Source organism: Rhineura floridana, chromosome 1 (genome assembly GCF_030035675.1).
Source record: "Rhineura floridana isolate rRhiFlo1 chromosome 1, rRhiFlo1.hap2, whole genome shotgun sequence".
Classification (NCBI taxonomy): Eukaryota; Metazoa; Chordata; class Lepidosauria; order Squamata; family Rhineuridae; genus Rhineura; species Rhineura floridana.
The window spans coordinates 26,319,535-26,339,840 of record NC_084480.1 but is presented as its reverse complement, the minus strand read 5'-3'; the positions used below and the strand labels follow the sequence as shown (position 1 = coordinate 26,339,840).

The 20,306-nt window shown below is 42.4% G+C and overlaps 1 protein-coding gene across 6 annotated transcripts in view; it reads right to left on the bottom strand.

Annotated features, from left to right (window-relative positions):
* The window catches only part of SLC1A3 (solute carrier family 1 member 3), a 90,063-nt gene that overhangs the window by 14,500 nt on the left and 55,257 nt on the right, over positions 1-20,306 (bottom strand). For 4 of the 6 annotated variants that reach the window (XM_061616459.1, XM_061616449.1, XM_061616468.1 and 1 more), the window contains exons 4-6: positions 5,574-5,778; positions 1,874-1,916; positions 537-832 (exon numbers count right to left, since the gene is read on the bottom strand). In XM_061616459.1, coding sequence (XP_061472443.1) covers positions 537-832; positions 1,874-1,916; positions 5,574-5,778 — 544 coding nt within the window. Of the gene's footprint in view, positions 1-536; positions 833-1,873; positions 1,917-5,573; positions 5,779-8,021; positions 8,091-11,857; positions 11,890-20,306 lie in introns of those variants that run through there. The other 2 variants (XM_061616489.1, XM_061616480.1) reach the window with 2 other exon arrangements.

Here is a 20,306-nt window from a genome sequence, read left to right as displayed (position 1 = left end):
CTGCAAACCTATGTAGAAATGGGGTGACCTGAGCTTTAGATTGGAAGTATTACAAACTGAGAGAAGCTTACATTTACAGATTCATCCACCCCTAGTGTGATGCCTTCTCCCTTCCTTCAACATGCTTGTCCAAGGCTTTTCCATACGTCTCACTTTTTCTCTAAAGCCTTTGGCACAATCTCCTAGCCCCCATACCCTACTGCACCTTCCTCAAACTGGTGCCCTCCAGCTGTTCTGGCCTTCAGCCCCCATCAGTTTCAGCCAGCATGGTCAATAGTCAGGAAGCTGTAGCCCACAACCTCTAGAGGGCACCACATCAACCACCTTTACCCTATTGTAACTTAGCTTAAGTATATGTCACTGAAATAATGCACTTTCTTCTTCCTCGGTTTACCTCTACCTCCCTTTCTTCCGTTGTTTCCCCACCACCACCTCCTTAAATTAAAAACTGTCAACCTCTCAGGGTAGGAAGTTGTTGTCTTCAATTCTGTAAAGTGCCATGCATACTGCTATATATGACAACAAATGTAACCTACCACATGATTAGTGCTACGAGGCGCATGATAGCCTCATTAAGGCTATCAAAGAAGTCTCTCAATGCACGTCCTTGCTCCTTCATGTTCCCTATTACCAATCCAAAGCTGATTGAGAATACAACCAGTCCCAGTGCATTCACTCCATTTACAGCCCCTGGAACAGGGATCACCTCCTTTTTCAATTGAGTTAGATTTGCCATTGCTTCCGACACGTTGTGTATAATGCCAGCAAGGACAGATGTTTCGTTTGATTCAACTGTTATACTAGGTGTTCGTTCCTCATAGTTTGTTTTGAACTGTCAGAGATGGGGAAAAGAAGAGATGTTATACCTGTGTCTTTTCCAGGCATTATGGAAGCACTATTCCTAATATTATTCAGTTGCAGCTGATTGAAGATTTACTTGAAAATCCCTGGATGATGATAGATGTAATCTAATTTTTTTCTGCTTCTAGGCATTTAATTCTGATCTGTATTTTGCTCAACAACAATATATTGTTCTTCTCTGCATTCTGCCATTGCTAAGATGACAATAACCACAATTAGAAGTGCATTCTGACTTTCCTGGTAAGCAATGGCACCTACGTAAAAAGTAGAACTGGCAAATCTGATCCTGGTTCTGGGCCACATTATTTCTCTTTTTAAAATTCATTTTTATAATACATAAATATACTTAACTTAGTTATACCAAAATTCAAACACTACAAATCAAATACAAAATGAATAATATTATAATTCATATATAAAAAAATATTTATTGTAACATATAAATTCCTATACCACATATCAGTCCACTGATTATTAAATATTGTACTATTTTATCACATAGAGAAGCTATGATACCCATCAATCAATGAGAACATTTACCTCTAAAAATTTCCCTTTTACCGTATATGATCTCTTAATAGGACCAATTATGTAGGTTTATGCAACACTGCCACCTTACATACGACTTCTGGAGGACATGTTCCCTATTCCTGATTTATGAGAATCAGTAAACATAAAAGGATTTGGGAACAGAATTACAGGAAAGGGTTTGAAGACTTGTAGTTTGTTTATCTCAATTTGCTCTGGCTCTTGAATTGCCAAAGTATGAGATGGAACTTTAGGATAAAATACATGTGGCTCTTTGGCTACCCAGTTTCTTCACTGGGTCATATGGCCATAAAAGTGCACATATTTATACCATCTAAATGTGATAACATACTTTTGTTAACATCGTGGCAAGCCTATGTAAGAGTGAACAAGCTACCAAACTCCACAGATCTCTAGAAGAGCTCTGTGCAACTCAAATGGTAATCAACTGGATTCTCATATAATTAGGACCACACACTGTTACCTGTTTAAAGCAGGCTTCCACCAGATTTGGAGGAAACATATTTCTGTGAAGAAAAAGAGAACTAACTGAGACACAGAATACATCTTTTACCATTTCAAGATGAGGCCTCACTGAAGCTAGTGGGATTTATGTCAAAGAAAACATGCAGAGGGTTGGGCTCCATGGTCACTGTCCATTTGGCCTGACTCAGTAGGGTTCTTCTTATATTCACAGGAAGCTGCCATGCCATACCAGGTCAGACTATTTCTTCACCTAGCTATTATTATCTACTGTGACTGGCAATGGTCCTTCAGGCAAAGGCCTTGCCCATCACTTGCTACCTGATCCTTTTAATGGGAGAGGCCAGAGACTGATCTGAGGCCTTCTGCATGCAATGTGTCTATTGCACTGAACTAGAATCAATTTACACTCCGCTAAATTTTATTTTAAAAAGATATGTCTCTTACTTTTTTGCAACTCACCAAATTAATCTCAGTGAACTTTCCCCTCACTGTTTGAACAGCCACTGCAAATCCAGCTACAATTATTATTGTTGTTGTTGTTTCTTACCTGCCCTTCACCCTAAGGTCCCAGGGGAACACTTCCAACAATTTAAAATTCAATATTAAAAACAGTTTAAAACAAATTACAATAGCAGGGAAACTTGACTGCCACAAGTTTATCTTGGTTAGACAGTAGAAAAATGATTCAAAATTAATGTCTTCTTCAATTCAGAATATGATGAAACAATTTTTCTGCTATATGGGCACCACAAATACAGTAGTGCTGTTCTACTTATGTGATAGTGTCCCTCAAAATATTATGAGGAGGTGCAGGGCTATATCAAGGGATGGCATGGTTGGTCATCTGACAAGAGCCCACACCCCAGCAGTGGCCCCACTGAAAAGAGCCCCTTGGACTTGCTGCACTGAGAAAGTAGAGGGTGTCTTGCCCGAGGGGCCATCCAAAACCTGAAGCGAACACTGACAGCATAGTTTGAAATCCCAGTCTCAGAAATGCCTTTGAAAAAGGACTCACAGTCAACTCACTGAAGTAATTCTCAAATTCCTGAGATGCTTTTAAGAGATACGCCTATGGGAAAAACTGGGGCGGGACTGGCCCAAGGCATTTTGCTGCACGAGGCAAAGGACAAGATGCCCCCCCATTCCACATACCACCATCATCAGCTTTATTGTACATTGATCTTAATGATTTCCAGATAAAAAATCTGTAAGAGAAAGTTACAACAAATTCTACTATACCTAATGGAATAAGAGGAGATGTCCTCTTGTGGATCAGGAACTGGTTAAGCGGCAGGAAGCAAAAAACAGGAATAAATGGACAGTTCTCCCAATGGAGGGCTATAGAAAGTGGAGTGCCCCAAAGATCAGTATTGGGACCTGTTCTTTTTAACTTGTTCATAAATGATCTAGATGTAGGGATGAGTAATGAGATGGCCAAGTTTGCCAATGATACCAAATTGTCTAGGGTCATTAAAACAAAAAGTGATTATGAAGAGCTCCAAAGGACCTTTCCAAACTGAGTGAATGGGTGGGAAAATGTCAAATGCAATTTAATGTGAGCAAGTGTAAAGTGATGCATGCTGGGGCAAAAAACCCCTTAATTTCACATACAGTAGGGCCCCACTCATACGGCAGGTTAGGTTCCAGACTCCCGCTGGAAAGTGAAAACCGCCGAAAAGCGGATCAGCTGTAGCACGGGGGTCTGGAACCTAACCCGCTGTTTGCACCAGAGGAGGAGAAGATCAGATCTTCCCCTCTGGCACGATCAGCTCAAGCAGGAGTCTGATCGCGCTAGTAGAGAAGATCAGCTGTAGCACTCTACAGCTGATCTTCCCCTCCTCCGGTGCAATCAGCTGGAGTGCGGGGAGCTCCAGTCTCCCTCCAGCTGATCGCCCCGCTGGTGCCATATTAGCGGAACGCTGAGAAGCGGGCCCCTACTGTGTACACTCATGGGGTCTGATCTGGCGGTGACTAACCAGGAGCAAGACCTTGGGGTTGTAGTGGATAGTGTGCAGCAACTGGGAAAAAGGCAAATTCCATGCTAGGGATCATTTGGCAAGGTATTGAAAATAAAACTGTTAATATCATAATGCCGTTGTACAAATCTGTGGTGCGACCCATTTGGAATACTTAGTTCTGGTCACCTCACCTCAAAAAGGATATTGCAGAGTTTGGAAAAGTTCAAAAAAGAACAACCAAGGTGATGAAGGGGATGGAGCGACTCCCTTATGAGGAAAGTTAGTAGCATTTGAGGCTTTTTAGTTTAGAGAAAATGGAACTTGTTCCCAGGGGAGGCAGTGATAGCCACCAACTTGGATGGCTTTAAAAGAGGATTAGACAAATTCATGGAGGATAATGGTATCAAAGGCCACAATGACTATGCTGTGCTTCCACAGTCAGAGGTGATATGCGTCTGAATGCCAGTGGCTGGAAACTACAGGAAGGGAGGGAGTGCTTTTGTGCTCAGGTCCTGCTTGCGGGCTTCCCATGGGCATCTGTTTGACCATTGTGAGAAGAGGATGCAGGACTAGACAGGCCACTGGCCTGATTCAGCAGGCTCTTCTTATGTCCTTATGTTCTCTTACCAAACTTTCAACTTTACAAATTCTATGTAACAATTGTTTTACCCATTACTATACAGTGCAAAACTAAGAACAAAACACACCCCTCCCCTCACAGTTATTATATCAAGGAGTCACCTACACAGCCTTTCCCAACCTTTGGGTCCCCAGATGTTGCTGGACTACAGTTCTCCTTATTCCTGAGTATTGGTCTTGATGGCTTGGGCTGATGGGACCCAAAGGTTGGGAAAGGCTGCCCTACACTTACTACCCTTTTCCCTTCTCTTTCTGTTCCACATGCAGAATTGGACTAGAACATGTTCCTGTGTTCCTACGTAGGAAGCTGTCTTATACTGAGCCAGACTATTGGTCCATCTACCATTGGCAGGCAGCTGCTGTCCATGGTTTCAGACAGGGGACATTTCCAGCTCTACCCAGAGATGCTGGGGACTGAACATTTATTTATTTATTTAAAACATTTCTATCCCACCCTTCTACCCTACAATAGGGCACTCAGGGCGGCTGCAATGAAATCACACACATATATAATAAAATACACAATAAAAACACAAAACATTACAGTAAATTAAAATGCATAAAATACTATTAAAATACATAAACATGGGACTTTCTGTATGCAAAGCTGTTGCTCTACTACTGAGCTGCAGCCCTTCCCTCAAGAGCTGCTAGTACCTGAATCATATTTCAACACTCGTGATGGGACAAGATCCTATCTGAGGGCAGCAGTCAGCTGAAGAAGTGTAGCATAGTCTATCTTAGATAACTCAGGGAGAATGGTGGGTGGCTGCCACCTCCTAGAATATGTTGCCAGAAACAGCTGTCTCACTCTGCCTAATAGTAGGACTGGCCCTGAACTGGAGTTATGAATTGCTTTCAATGTCATTCATAAAGCCAACAGTTAATTTTTATGATGTTTAAAGGCCTGATCAAGAAACACTTAGGTCTACGTTTACAAGTTATTTCTGAGCTGAGGGTACCATTTTCAAAAGGGAAAAAAAGGAAGATAAAAGACGGATGGTTTTGAGTGATAATCCATTCAATCATACGTTGTCACCTATAGTAAGTATGAAATAAACTTTGCTAACCTTGCCAGCACCACAGAAAATGCCACTTTACCTGATCAAGTCCAGAAAGGCATCTGCAGCTGTGACTTGCACAATCTTGCCTTCTCGATGCATTTTTTCCTTTGACCCTTTCCCCGGATGGATGATGACCACCATGATAATTCCAATCAGGACAGCAATGATTGTGGTACTCATGTAGTAGATGACTGCTCGGAGTCCCATTTTCCCTGATGCTTTACTGTCCAGGGCAGCAACTCCTAACAAACAGAAGTATGAGAGTTAAACTAGAGTCTACATCATAAAAATGTGAATAAACACAATACTAGAACCAGCATTCTTGTAATACTAGCACCCTGGGTCATCCAATGAAGCTGAATGGTGGGAGATTCAGGACAGACAAAAAACAAGTATTTCTTCACAGAGAGCACATAATTAAATTATGGAATTTGTTCCCACAAGTGATGACCAGTGGGTTTAAAAGGGGATTAGACAAATTCTTGGAGAATAAAGTTATCAGTGGCTACTAGTCATGAAGGCTATATTACCACCAGTATTAGAGGAAATGTGCCTCTGAACACCAATTCTGCACGCAAAGCAGATGCTCTACCTCTGAGCAACAGCCCAGAAGGGGAAAGGCCATCGCTTAGCGATAGAGCAACTGCTTTGCACTTCTAATCTTCTTAAGCAAGAATGCATACTCTCACATCCAGTTATGACTTTACTGTTAACAGACACTCTTTACTGTTAACAGACACCGATAATGCACTCTTGAGAAATATTTACTGTGGACATTGCAAGCATACAATTATCCACCAATATTTTAATGAGTTTCTAACAAAAATGTTCCTACCTGTGATAAAATCAAGAGTAATTAGGAACGTGCCAGGAAACAAGGCAAGCACTTCACATGGTGTTTATTTACTACTCTGATCTCCCTATCAGAGTGGCATACACTTAAAAAGTCCTCTTCAGGCTGTATGAAGAGATGACAGTAAACATATGGTGGAGGACAGCAGGGGTGAGCTCACTAGCTCTGCCCCCTCTGTTGCCATCTCCATCACATTCCAACTTGTGGAATGCGATTGGCTGAAACATGAACCCTTTTATATCTGTGGAGGCTCCCCGTGCAGTGGTAAATTCAGAAGTGCAGGGTCCCTTCATGACAGTCAAGTCACACCCCTTCACACCCATGCCCCTGTCTGAGATTATACAACCTTCTAAGATTATACAATAAAATGACCTTTCAGTCTCTTGTTTGGAGTATTTTCCCTTACATTGTTGCATTGCAACAATCAGTACAGATCTCTTGTGTGTTGCCTTTCAGCTAGATCTGTTTTTTTCTCTGTGCGTATATGGACAAATGTACTAAGATGCGGTAAGGTAAGGAACTTCCTTTGCTGAGTTTTCCTTCTTGGTTGTCACACTAAGACTTAGAGTAACAGCATTTGAGCAGAGCTTATCAGTTTTGGAAGGAAACTTAAGCATGGAAATCCTGAATACTGTATCCTTCGTATATTACTCCTGCAAGATTGAACAAAATCTTGGGTTGAACCCTGTCAGAGGCAGTATGCCTCTGAATCCAGTTGCTGGAAATCACGAGTGGGGAGTATGCTGTTGTGTTCAGGTCCTGTTTGTGGGCTTCCCTTGGGCATCTTGTTGGCTACTGGGAGAAGAGGATGCTGCACTAGATGGGCCATTGGCCTTATCCAGCAGGGTTCTTCTTATGTTCCTAAAAAAAAGCTGCTGAAAATGTCAGGTCAACCATACTGATTTACATAATGCACAGTGGCGTGTTCCCTATATTTACTAGACCCAAATGGTAGAGGAATTGTCTCAGAGAGTATACAGTCTAAAGTTTGATCTGCAAATTGTAGCTCTGGAGGCTGAATTACAAAGCAGCTACTAATTTGCTAATATAAAACCAAGTCTGGAATGGTGTAAGGAGATCCCACAAGTAAACCAATCTCTAAATAAATATAGAGATGTAAAGAAGGCATTTTGTACATGCTCAGATTCACTCATCTTTTTATCGTGACTTCCCATGCTCCAAAACTGAGCCCTTGGCAATGAAGCCAGGTTCCACAGCTGGAGAGCCCTGGCTCCAACTAAGCCCCAGAAATGTCCTTTGAGCCGCAACAGATTTAACCTCTGACACTCGGCAAGTGCACAGTAACAAGAAACCAGCCCAGCAGTATATTTCCTGTTCCTCACATCTGCCAGGGCAGAGCCCTGCTGTGGAGGCTGTTTAAATACCAATTTAACTCTTTGCATGATTCTGTCTTTTGCTCACTGTATTGGAATGTGCCTCATAATATGCTTTTTGAAGGGAAACTAAGGGAGTAATTTATCTTCTTTATGTGTGCTAAGCAAAGCAAGAGGTAGGGACTCGCAGGGATTCACTGCAAGCCATAGAACAATGATTAGTAACAGCTGACAGCCTTGGACCAAGGCTCTTTCTCTTTGGTTGCCTCATTGTAATGCCAGAATACAAAGGACTTACTGTCCCAGCGCCAAGAATCAGGAAACGCAGGAGCACAGAGAACAGCCACACAACATTTTTCAGTAACAAAACACAGCTGATACCTGGTTAGTGGAGAGACCTGAAAAGGCCATCCTTTTATGGACATGACATTTTGATTAGCATTCTCCCCACCCATCTCACAAAAAGGTTTAAAGTTGCTCATTCACACACACACAAAAAAAGACATGAGTGCTGGTTGGGGGAGGGGAGACGGCAGCAATACGCACAACAGACACCCACTAATAAAGGCTGTTTGCTTCTGGAAAAGAACTTCCAGTTGATTATTGTGTTGGCTCTCCTAACATTAAATAAACATGATGTAATGTGGCAAATTATTTTGGTTTAATTAGAGGTTAGCTCATTATAGTAACTTCTTCAGCCAACCAAATGGCATAGTTGCTCAGGATACAGCACGATGAAAGCAGAAAATTAATTCCATAATACAAATAATACATCTGAAGCAAATTCTTCATGCATGGAAAAAAAACAGATAGTTGTATATGCTTCAGACAGGCATAACTAATCTGTGGTGCTCCAAATGTTAACACTACAGTAGTGTAGGATTCAGAAGTGCATGGTTTCTTTATGACAGTCACGCCACACCCTATAAAATATAAACAGCCATGCCCATCCCACTTTTCCTCGTCTCCCTTACTCTCCCTGTTGTCTCATGAGTCCACACTCCACTACAACAGACATCCCAAGAGCCAATCAGCATGAAAGGAGCGGCTATGTTAGCTACTGAAAAGAGTCTTCTCAGTGGCTGACTCATCTCCTTTCAACTCTGATTGGCTCCAATCAGCAGGAAAGGACAAGGAAGCGTGTTGGAAGACGCTTCTCAGTGGCTAACACACACTCCTTTCATGCTAATTGGCTTGTAGGATGCTGGGAACAGAGGAACCCTGCTGGGACCCTGCTCCCAAAAAAGTAAGGGATGTAAGACCCCCTGAGACCCTGCACAACAACACCCTGGCTGTTTTAGTCTGTCATAAATTGCACAGGATTGGTTGTTTTATACTAATAATTATTACACATACTATGAAAATTAATCAGCATTATTATTCTCATATTTGAGACAAACAGTTGAGGCTGAAATATAAGGGTACTTGGTAAGTTTGAGACTGAGATAAGACATACATTGAGGACATCCTATTCCATCTTAACAATGGCTGAGTCAAAAATTCTCTTAAAAAAACTTTTGGTCTGGAATTTGGAAACTTACCAGATCACCTACCACTGGTTTTACAGTGGTAAATTTTTTTACCACTGGTGGTAGTGGCAATGGTGTTCCTGGAAGTCCTAGTGGCTGGTTGCTGCCATTCCTACCCCCACCAACTCCCATGAGTGACAAGAGGAAGTATTGCCCTCACTCTGAATGGCTTCATGGTGGCACTATGTGATGATCTCCTGCCCTCAATATAGGAAGTCCTGGAGGGAAAATGGTGATCACCAAACACTAGGACTCCTGGGAGCACAGTGACCACCAGCAGCAATTTTGCTGCCAGCTTTGTCCCCTTTTGTGCTGCTAAAAATAATCAAAACGACCTTCCTAACTGCAAATGGGGTGGCAAAACTGGGGGGAGGGGGGAGAACCATTTCAACTAAATGCTGGACCAGCTCTTCTACAAAGCTGTTATTTCTTCCAGATCTAGGAAATAGCATTTTTGCTGATGACACTGATGCTTATAGATGGGCCCAAAACAAAAACCAGCAAGACGGCATTCTCCTGAAACATGAGCCACAAAGGTACTCCCCTATAGCTGCAGGCAGGGGTCACGGTGTCATATAAAAACCAGATTTCCAGCTCTACAATCAGTCATTACATTCTGGCCCTTGGATATGAGGGTCAGAGTTCATGGCCTCTTTGAAAATGCTGGCAGTGTTCTTTGCATGCAGCCACACAGCAAGGTCAGGAAATAATCTTCTGATGTTCCTGGGAGGGAAATTCAGGCCCAGTAGAGTCAGACAGCACATCGGAAGGGAGAATTATGGCCATCACCTATTCTCAGAAAAGGGTAATGGGGCTTGAGGATGGCATTCCTGGAGCATCTGGGCTCATGAAATGGTGGAGGAAGGATGATAGGTACAAAGCACCACTGAGAAGGCAGAACACTCATAGGGTGCAAGCGCTAATTGTCACTTGTAACTTGAACCTTCATCCTCTCAGAATTTGACAAAAGGCACCAAAATTACTCTTGGAAACACCTGCTGACCAAGCAGATTCATGACATATGGGGAGAAGAGAACACATTTCCAGTCCTTTGATCCTGGAGATTATATTCATCATTACTCATTTGGCCCCTTGTTTTTCTATCAAGAATAGTCATGGCTATGTTTTCTCCTATTCTGATATCTGTCATTGCTTTTATTTGCAAGCTGTCTTAGGGTTGCTTCCAGACTATCAGTATCAGGGCCAGAGGGCGGCTAGGTTGGGTCCCGGCCAAGGGCTTCTAAGTCCTTAAGCTGGGTGGGTAGTGCTTCCATTCCATGATCTGTATCAGTGTGGGCTCCCTACCCTGCTTCTGATTTCAGAGGGGAACTCCCAGGCACCCCTCTACAACCATGCAGGCCTGCAGCACCCACCTGCAGGCCCCACCTACCTCTCTCGTTGGGGTGAATGTTGGCTGCGCTGCGTGCATGCCTGCCATCAACTAAGATGGTGGCCAAGGCTTCCCTAAGGAGCTAATGTCTCTGCTGCCATCTTGGTTGGTGGTGGGCATGTGTGTGCAGTGTGGCCAGCATTTACAGCAGTGGGAGAGGTAGGTGCGGGCAGGCAATGTGGGCCCGGGGCAGGCTGGTGCCCAAGGGCCCAGTCATGCCGGGCGCTGGCCCTGATCAGTATTTTGTGGGAGGGATTCAAGCACATACCAGAAATGTAGGGTTGTACAATGAAAGTGGATTAAAGCACTCTGTCACCCTAACACAACAAATTCACTTTAAAAAAGTGGATAAGAAGTTGGGTTTAGAAAATTGACAGGGAAATGTACTGAAACGTGTGGGATAAATGAGTAATTAACATATAAGCACAGCACAAGCAAATCAGGATGAATGCTCACTGCCATATAATTTCACTGAAAACAAATGAGAATGAATGCACAATAAAAACTGGACATAGTCTAACTTCTATGTAAGCTCTGAGCAAGGAAATCAGGATGAATGCTCATTAAACATCTTGAGGAGCACTTAGCTGTTAAGCCACAGCAAGAACAAGAACAAAAATCCCGTAGGAAAATACACCAGCACATATACTTATTGTAGGGAGTTTGCTAGGTAGGAAATTAACCTGAAGGAGTGGGGTCCGAAAGAAGGGTTTAGGAGACTATATAAAGACAGGGAAAAAAAGTTTGCAATAGCTGAAAACAGAGGAAATGGGTCAGACAGAACTGTGAGTTGGCTGAAGATACAGCACCTCGGGGGTGCATCTCTCTCTTTCTCTCTCTCATCAGATCTTCAGAGAGAGAGAGAGAAACATGATCTGCTGCCTATTAGGAGTGTTCCTTTGCCTCCACTTATGCTCTGCTTGTGAATTTGCAAATAAAGCAAGTATTACAAAGATGCCTTAAGTCAGACTAGGCTTGCAGGGTCTACTTTACTTTTTACTAGAACCTGAAGTCCACCAGTCAGAGCCAGGAGCAAAATAGTGACTCATGCAGGTGGGCATATGATGAGAACTAATCAACAGGGTGCCTTTGAGCACTTGCTCTGCCCAGTTTAGTACCAGAACCAGGCATTCACACAAAAATCCCTTCCTGAGGTCCCCTCAACGCAAGCATTTTTATTCAGCAGCCTAATTTAAGAGGTGGGAAGCTTTTTACCTGTTGCTATTGTTAGTCAATTGGGACTGAGAAATCCTTGATGATCTATTGCAGATCAGCCCAAAATTAGATTCCAATGTACCTTCTGCCCAGCTTTGTCTTACGTCTCCAGTGGTCTGGCAAAAACTGAGGGTCAAAATAGAAGAAATATATATATTTGTCGCTGCAGGGCTCCCCAATCTGGATTAAGACCTCAGGATATGTGTGTGCTTTTTAACTCTTCCCCTCTGTGCCATTTTCCCACTTAAAATCACTCCTCCCCAAGCTGCTATTTGTCCTGGGTGGAAAAACATAGGGGCAAAAATGTTTTAATAAATGAAGACCCCTCCCCCCCCCGAAAATAGCAGCGGGGGGGAGGAGATAATCTCCTTCCCTGCACAGTCTAAACCTACTCTCCTCCAGTGGCTTTTTTTTAAGAGTTCAAAAGATAGCAATGCAGTCATGCATTCCTCATCACGTCAAGTTTGGCTGTGAACTCATTAGTCGCCAGAGCAAAGTGTTTCCATTGGCCACACCTGGAGAGGGAATGGGTTGATCTGCCGATCAGTTGTGAAATCCCTCTGAAGCTGATTAAAAAAAAAAAAAAAACGCACTCAAGCTGATCCCATCAGGTTTTACAGTAAAAAGAGCTGGCGTTTGACTAGTGTGTCCCCGTTTTCAGAAGAGAGAGGTAGAGATGCACTGGAACCGGCAAAACAGAGACAGTGTTTCTACCCTTTGACCCTCAGTCCTGTAGTGCTGGTTCCAGTAGTGTAGTGGCAAATTCAGAAGTGCAGGGTCCCTTCATGTTACTCACAGCCATGCCCCCTCCCCCCCTTTTTGCTGCTGGGCTGAGAATGAGATCCTTGTTAATGCCTTCTCCCACAACAGACATCCCTAGCAGCCAATCATCATGAAAGGGGAGAGTATTAACTATTGAGAAGAGTCTTTTCTGTGGTTGATTCACCTCCTTTCACTCTGATTGGCTCATGTCAATCAGGACAAGGAAGCATGTTAGAAGACTCTTCTCAGTGGTTAACATGCTCCCCTTTCATGCTGATTGCCTCACAGGATGCTGGAGACATAGGAACCCTGCTGGGACCCTGCTCCCAAAAATGTAAAGGGTCTAAGACCCCCAAGACCCCAGCCAACTACACTCCACCTGGTTCTGGAATTTCTCATTGAATGGGGAAGTGGTGAACAAGTTAAATATATATCAGAAATATAACAAGATTAGTCAACAACAGAACAAAGCAGAGCAAAAGTAATCAGCAAAGCTCTGCCTCATTACGTGCAATAACTTACTTTTTAAAAAAGAATAAATAAACATTTAAGTTGAGAAAAAACATGCCCAATTTTAGCAAGCTTTCTTAGAACTGGTGCTGCTTAAGGAATGTGTAACATATTTTGATAAAAACTGATTTGATTTGTACCTCGTGAACAAATTTGTGGATTAAGGACATAATTATCTTTCAGATTTCACATTGCTGAATTTTGTGATACAATTCTCAGCTCAAAAAATGTGTAAGAAAGCATTTAAATGTGCATTTTGAGAGATAAGACAATCAGAAAAGTGTACTTTATGAGAAAATATATTCAAAAATACATATTTAAATATGTATTTAAATGCCAATTTTCTTTAAAAATGCAGATTAATGCAGATATGGAACAGACTTATGTAAGATGACATGTGAAAGTGACATGGGCTGGACTGTTCCATCCCTCTTTAGAGGATCACTGAGAAGGTAGTGTGTTGGGAAGGATCGGTCAGAATTCAATGCCACTCAAAGGACTTGCTGCTAAGTCACTTTGCTTCAATAGGACGTTGCATCTGGAGAAAAAGAAGCAGATTCTTTGCACTACACTAAGTAACCAAACATCTTATGTTGAAACATCAGAAAGAAGAATCCCCACCTATTCACAAACTGGACAACTGAACTCATTCTCTCTATCCAAACTAGCTGCCATCCATAGTCAGCAGCATATGGTCAGATACCTGTGACCACTGATATAGATCCAATGCTCACACTGCATGGCTAATACGCTCAAGGAAACAGGGATCCGTCCTCATTTCTCTCTTATCAATCATCCTCCTAGCCCTCTTCCCTCACCCCCTCCTTGGTTCAATGACAAGGCTTCCCTCCCTCTAGTTTTTGTTATATTTGTAAAAAGACAGGGAAATTGATTAAAACTAATATAGATATTTAAAACCATTGATGCTATTCAGCCCTATTTTTGCTTCTAGGGTTGGGAATGTGGCAGATGGCATCCATCAGATGGATGGATTCAGCTCAGAGGCTACCAATTGCCAATTGGGCTGTGCATCTGCTTCATTTGAACCCTGGATACTGAGGTGAGGTGGGCATATTTGGACTGAAGTGATGCCCCTCTAAAGTGAGGTGAGCCCCCCCCCGAAGCAATCCAAAGCGAATAAAGCCTCCTGTTGGCTCTAATTTTATCAGGATCTATAACAAAGACAGCCATAGGTTATTACAAAGTTTTAAGCAGGCACCTTCACTTTATTCTTTTTGGTACCTACTTAATCTCTTTTTAGTTTACTGCTGTTTTAATTGTTTTTAAAAATATTTTAATTACTTGTTTTTAACTCTTTATTGATAATGTTAATGCTTCTTGTAAACTGCTTAGAGGGTTTTTTTTTACAATCAAGCAGTCTATAAATTCTGTTACATAAAAATAAAAGTATTAAAATAAATAAAAAGACCATCTGTCTTAATCAGCTGATGATTTTATCACTGTCCAATTTACTAATGTAAGTAAAACACAGTAAAAATGTGCTTCAGAAGAAGGCCATCTTGCACCACTTCTGCAAGGTTTTCATGACCTATTGGTCTAGGTTGGGTTAGGGTAAGGACAGCCTTTCCCAATTTGGTCCCCTCCTGATGTTTTGGACTACACTGTCCCTGGCCATGGTGACTGGAACTGAAGGGAGCTGTCATCATAAACATCTGGAGGATAGCACATTAGGGAAGGCTAGTCTAGGAAACGATCAGTAGGGAACCTTTGGCCTTCCAGAAGTTGCTGGACTACAATTCCCATGGCTAATTATCAGGGGTGGTGGAAAGTGTAATCCAACAACATCTGAAGGCCCAAAGGTTCTCCAACACTGGTACAAAAGATATAAATGTAGGCAATTATGCCTCCAGGAGAATACAGAACCTGTAGAAGGCAAAGAGGGTTTTAAAACTGATTTCAGCAGAATCTGGAACAAGACATAAGAAGATTATTCTAATACCTATTTTCAGTTTAGCAGTTACTGAATAATAGTATCATTATTGGATAACTACATTGGAAGCTCAGTATAACACATCTCACTATATCACAGATTGAGATATACCATGGATATGATGATATCACCTGAGTAAAATACTTTATACAGTACGGCTGTTTTCATTATAACATGGAACCCCTATAATGCAGGTGCACCCTTTGACCCTCCCCTGAGCTTTCACTGTATCCTGAATAAGTTATATCTAATACACTGCAGTTAAGCAGAATTCACTGAATCTAAAAATAACTTTACCAACAATGTCATTGCTTCTCTCTTGGGTTTGCATATTAATAGTAGACAATAGCATCCTGATTAATGGTCATTGAAGGCTGGTGGCTACTCCAGGACTGTGCAAATCTGTGGGCTTATCAGGCTTACTAGGACTGTGCAAATGTGTGGGCTCTTAGGAAGGAGTTTGCAGCAGTTTCACTCCTCCCTGGTCCTTTTTACTGCTACTTCAGGCTAAGCCAAGTTTTAGTGTGTTTTCCAAACAAGGGCTCATGGTTAAGGTCTCTCCTCAGTAACCAACAGCTATAGCCAAGGTTTGTTCTTGGCCACAACTTGTGGTTGGTGAGCAGAAAGCATAATTCTCTGTTAATTTGTTTAAGTCACACAAATAGAGTGCAGTTAAATGTAAAGAATGTAGCCATCTGCATGAAGAAGTTTGAGGAAACAATTCTTCCTTAGAAAATGTGTCCCAAGAATTGTTAATTTATTCATTGTTAATTGTCTTGTTACATTTAGCTGTAAGTAGTTCATTATATTTCCAAATGTACCTGGCTGTACATGAGTAACACAAATATTTTTTAAGGCTGTTAACAAAATCTATTACACTGCAATGCTACTTCAGTTTACCGTGTTCTCATAGCCTTGCTTCATTGATCCTTGAACCTTCATGCCACTGAATAAGTTAACATCTTCGACAATAACAAAGATCTTGCCTGTTTGGCAATAAAGTAATGGGATGGTGATGTCAATATCTCTTTTTTGCTATTTCACACATCACATGATGGAAAGGCCAGAACATTAAATTCAGTTGCCTTTAATGATATTAACTTCTTAATCTCTACACTTCACTATGGTATTATAATGTGGCTTTAGCTCTACAAGGATGATTTTGTTGCTCTCTGTGGTTACTAGGGTTGCCAGGTTCAGGGCCTGAGACTGATCCTGTATCTTTAGGAGAAGAGAAAGTCAGCCAAGTGCAGGTGTACTTGCAACCCTGTAATGGGGAAAACCACACCCGTCCCCTGCACAACTTTTAAAGATACAGAAGACCTCTTGGAGGCTGGGCCTGGCAACCAAGAGGTCTTCTGTATCTTTAAACATTGTGCAGGGGGCAGGAAGAATACCACCTTGTGGTTTTTCCCATTACAGTGTTGCAAGAACACCTGCACTTGGCTGACTTTCTCTTCTAAAGATACAGGATCAGTCTCAGGCCCTGAACCTGGCAACCCTAGTTGTTACTGATTTTATGACCGTGGCTGAAATTATTTCTTTTTTGATGTTGGCTATTCTTTTTTATGTTATGCTGTTACCTGATTGTTGTTTTATTGGATTTGTGATTTTACGTTATTTTAATTGTTCATCACCCAAAGGACCCTCGTTATGGGGCGAGTAATATATGTAATAAATAACATTAAATAAAATGGCATTGCCCAGCCCTTTCCAGCTTTGGGACTGTTTAAAAAGAGAAGCAGCTTTCTACCCCCATGGAATTTTTTACATGCTGACTTTATACCAAGGAACCTCTGCACATTGTAATGGATTCTGGGGAGTGTTTTCTAAGATACACACTCAGTTCATACAGTCTGGTGACCAGTCCCAATGGGCTCCATGAACTGAGAACTCCCCAGCAGCTATGCACTGAGGAGAAGGTTGATAGTGATGGGTAAACTACATGCTCAGCAGCTTTAAGGGGCATTCTTAGGCAACTGCTAACATCCCAGTGCCTCAGCAAGGCCCATCACTGACACCTGTCCTGGGTCCCCATGTAATCCCCCCCACTGCTCTGATAAGCACGTTGGTTTGCCACTGTGAGAACAGGATGCTAGACTAGGTGGGCCATTGGCCTGATCCAGTGGGCTCTTCTTATGTTATTATGGGAAGCTTGGTCTGGGAGCCTTCATTTTATTTTTCCACAGTGCCCCAGATATATGTAATGTTTGGAGGCATTATGGGAAATTAAAATGGCAGCTCCCAGCTGTCTGGTGTTGATTGGAGCTCTGCTGCAGCCTCCTGCCAGATAAACCCACCAAGGCTCAGCCACGTAAGAGTGGGATCCATCAGAGATGGCTTCGCCAAGGGCCTCTTCAAACTTGGAAACACCCCTGCTAAGGTGCCTTAGAGGGAAAGATGTCCACTATTTAGTGATAGATGATATTCATTGGCAAGGCAGAAGGCAGGGAGGCCAACAGTAGGTGGAGCAAGAGTCAACGACAGGTAGACCCAACTAAAACTAGTTTTGTTCCCATCCTCCTTGTTGAGTTCTATATAAAGGCAACACTGAGACTAACAGAGTAATCCAATCTGTCGTAAAGAAGCCGGTGTAAGTTGTGCGGGAGGAAGAGAAGCTGGTGTAAAGTTCCACCACATCCAATTGCCATTCAGGAGCCTCAGGGTTGGCTGAATGCTGGCTCTGCCAGGAGCTGTGTGCACAGGCCAGAAAGTAAAAGCCTGCCCTCCCAAATACCCCTACTGGGGAGTAAGCCCTCTCCATTGAGTTGTATTGCAATTGTTTTCTCAGACTGACATTTTTCCTGGCATAATTTTGCCTGGATTGGGACCTGCAGGAGTGCTCTAGACATGTGGCATAAGACCCTTCACCTTAGCCCCTCCCCTGACATGCCCGACACACCCCTTTTTCAGGGCTTACGCCAGCTCCACTTGCACCAGTCTCGGCTGAGTCAGCTGGGTCTGGCTCAGCCAGTTCAGTTGGAGATTCGCCACATCCAACTCCCCTCAGCCCGGCATAAATGCAAGTTGGATTGCACCCTAAGTAGGAGGAAGCTGACAGCCAGTACCTACACCTGGACTGTTTGTAAGAAACAAGACAGACAGCTGTGGGCTCACTGAGGTTGGTGGGGCAGTGTCCTATTTGCCCTCATGGACCAGCTTCCCCTGCCATCATAGCAGATTTTCTCAATGAGGAACTCAGCAATTCTTTGGAACCGTCCAAAATCTCCAGAATAGAATGAACACCTCTTCCTTTTGACTCCCACAGCTCATGTGTTACAAAGTTAAATTCTGTGTACATTTCGGTTACAAAGAGAGATGAGGTGAAAGGTCAGAAGGTTTGGGAAGGAATGAAAGAGGGCATAATTACCAACAAACATTGAAGATTTTTGGAGGAGGGAAAAAACCACATGAAAGGGAAGGTTACTTTTTAATGCTAATATTATGGTTGGATTTTGCACTTGTACAAATCAGATGTGAAGATTCTTAAGCCTATTTCAAGGTACTGCATATATTTTCTTCACAAGACAAAATACTCAAAGCACTACCTATGCAGCAAATGTATTTTTAAATTTATTTTTAGGAAGGATGTGTAAAATTGTAGTTTTCCTCCTTTGTTATTTGAGGGCAGTGAGGGAGAAAGAAGATTGGCGTGGATAAAAAGTCCTCCAGTGGAGGATTACTTAAGAGAATGTCAAGTTTTAAAATGTGTCAAAATTATAGATAGTGTAGGTTGGGCTGGATGTCCTCTTGGAATCCCAGTCCTGTAATTCTATAGTTGTAAGACTGAGGACTGCAGAAAAGGAGGACTGCTAAAATGGTCAAACCAGTTTCTTTTGTTAAGCAAATAGCTCTGACCTAGTCTGTTAAGTATCCCCTTTGTTATGTAAGCTTTGGCCAAACTAAATAGCTGGAGAGACTTCTGGAAGGTGAGCAGAAGGGGGCATGTTTTTCTTTCCCCCTCTCCTGGCTGGAAGAGAGAGCGAGAGCGAGAGAGCATGTGTGTGTGTGTGAGAGAGAGAGAGAGAGAGAGAGAGAACAACAGACTGAGAGAGAAAGAGAGAGAGAGAGAGAGAACAACAGACTGGCAGTTTTGGAACTGAAGCCAAAAGAGACAGAGGCTTCTGACAAAATCCATTGTTATGGTGTTGGTAGCTCCCTGGAAACCTAATTAGTTGCAGAGTTAATACTGTGAACCTCCTTTCTTATGCTCAGCCTATATTGATATGGGTAAACAAAACCTTACTATCACAGAAATGTCTTTCTTCAGTGACTTTCATACCAAGGAAACCAATTCCAGGACACACACTGGAATCCTTGAAAACTCACACCACTCACAGACTGGAATCTATGTAACTATATGAAAGGAGATGAGTAAAAACTGAGCATATTGGATATGACCAAAGACTACTTCAACTCTGAAAAACATTTCCTTCTATTGGTTCAGTCCTGACAAAGTTGCAAAATGTGAAAATCCTGGAACTTAAGAGGCCTTTGTGCATCTCCCTCCCTCCACTCTTACATTAGGGATGTGAATCAGATTCAGATTAATTCTGAAGTGAAATGGGATGCCTTGGAGGGACTTGGGGCTTGCTGGAGATAGAGAGGGATCTCTACAAGTCAACACAAGTTAAACCAGGCTCTCCTAAATTGCTGTGTGGCAACTCAGCAATCCAGACATTAAAAAAATGCTGTAGATAAGCATCTGCTGAAATGGAAAGCAGTGTCCCTAAGTTTGCCATAATGCCAGGATGGGATGATGAGGGAAGGGAGAGCAAATACCAGAATGGGGAGAGGACACATAGGAAGAGCAACTGACAGGTCTAACTTATAATCAAAGTGAATGGTTTTACCAGTACTTTCCAATTCTAGCACTTTGGGGGGAGGGAGCAGCTTTGCAAGAGTGAAACTATGTCTCTAAGCTTAAGAAAGGTGCCGCAATGGGGAAGAATCTAGCATCCCTTTGTGATGTACAAGGCTGGGTTGTAATCAGTAGGAATGATTTTACCTTGATCCTTTTTACTTCTCCCCCACCCCCACCCCCAGTAAGGTACCTGGCACAAAAACTCCTAGATGTATTTCTCTGTAATTTGTAGGTATTTTTGGTTTAACTCAGGGACACCACTCTCATGTTTGCAGTTTTCATACCAATTGCCCACAAAACACTAGGGGAGATTAAGTGATTCCTCTGGCAGAAATCAACATTTGGCAGAATTCATGCTGTGT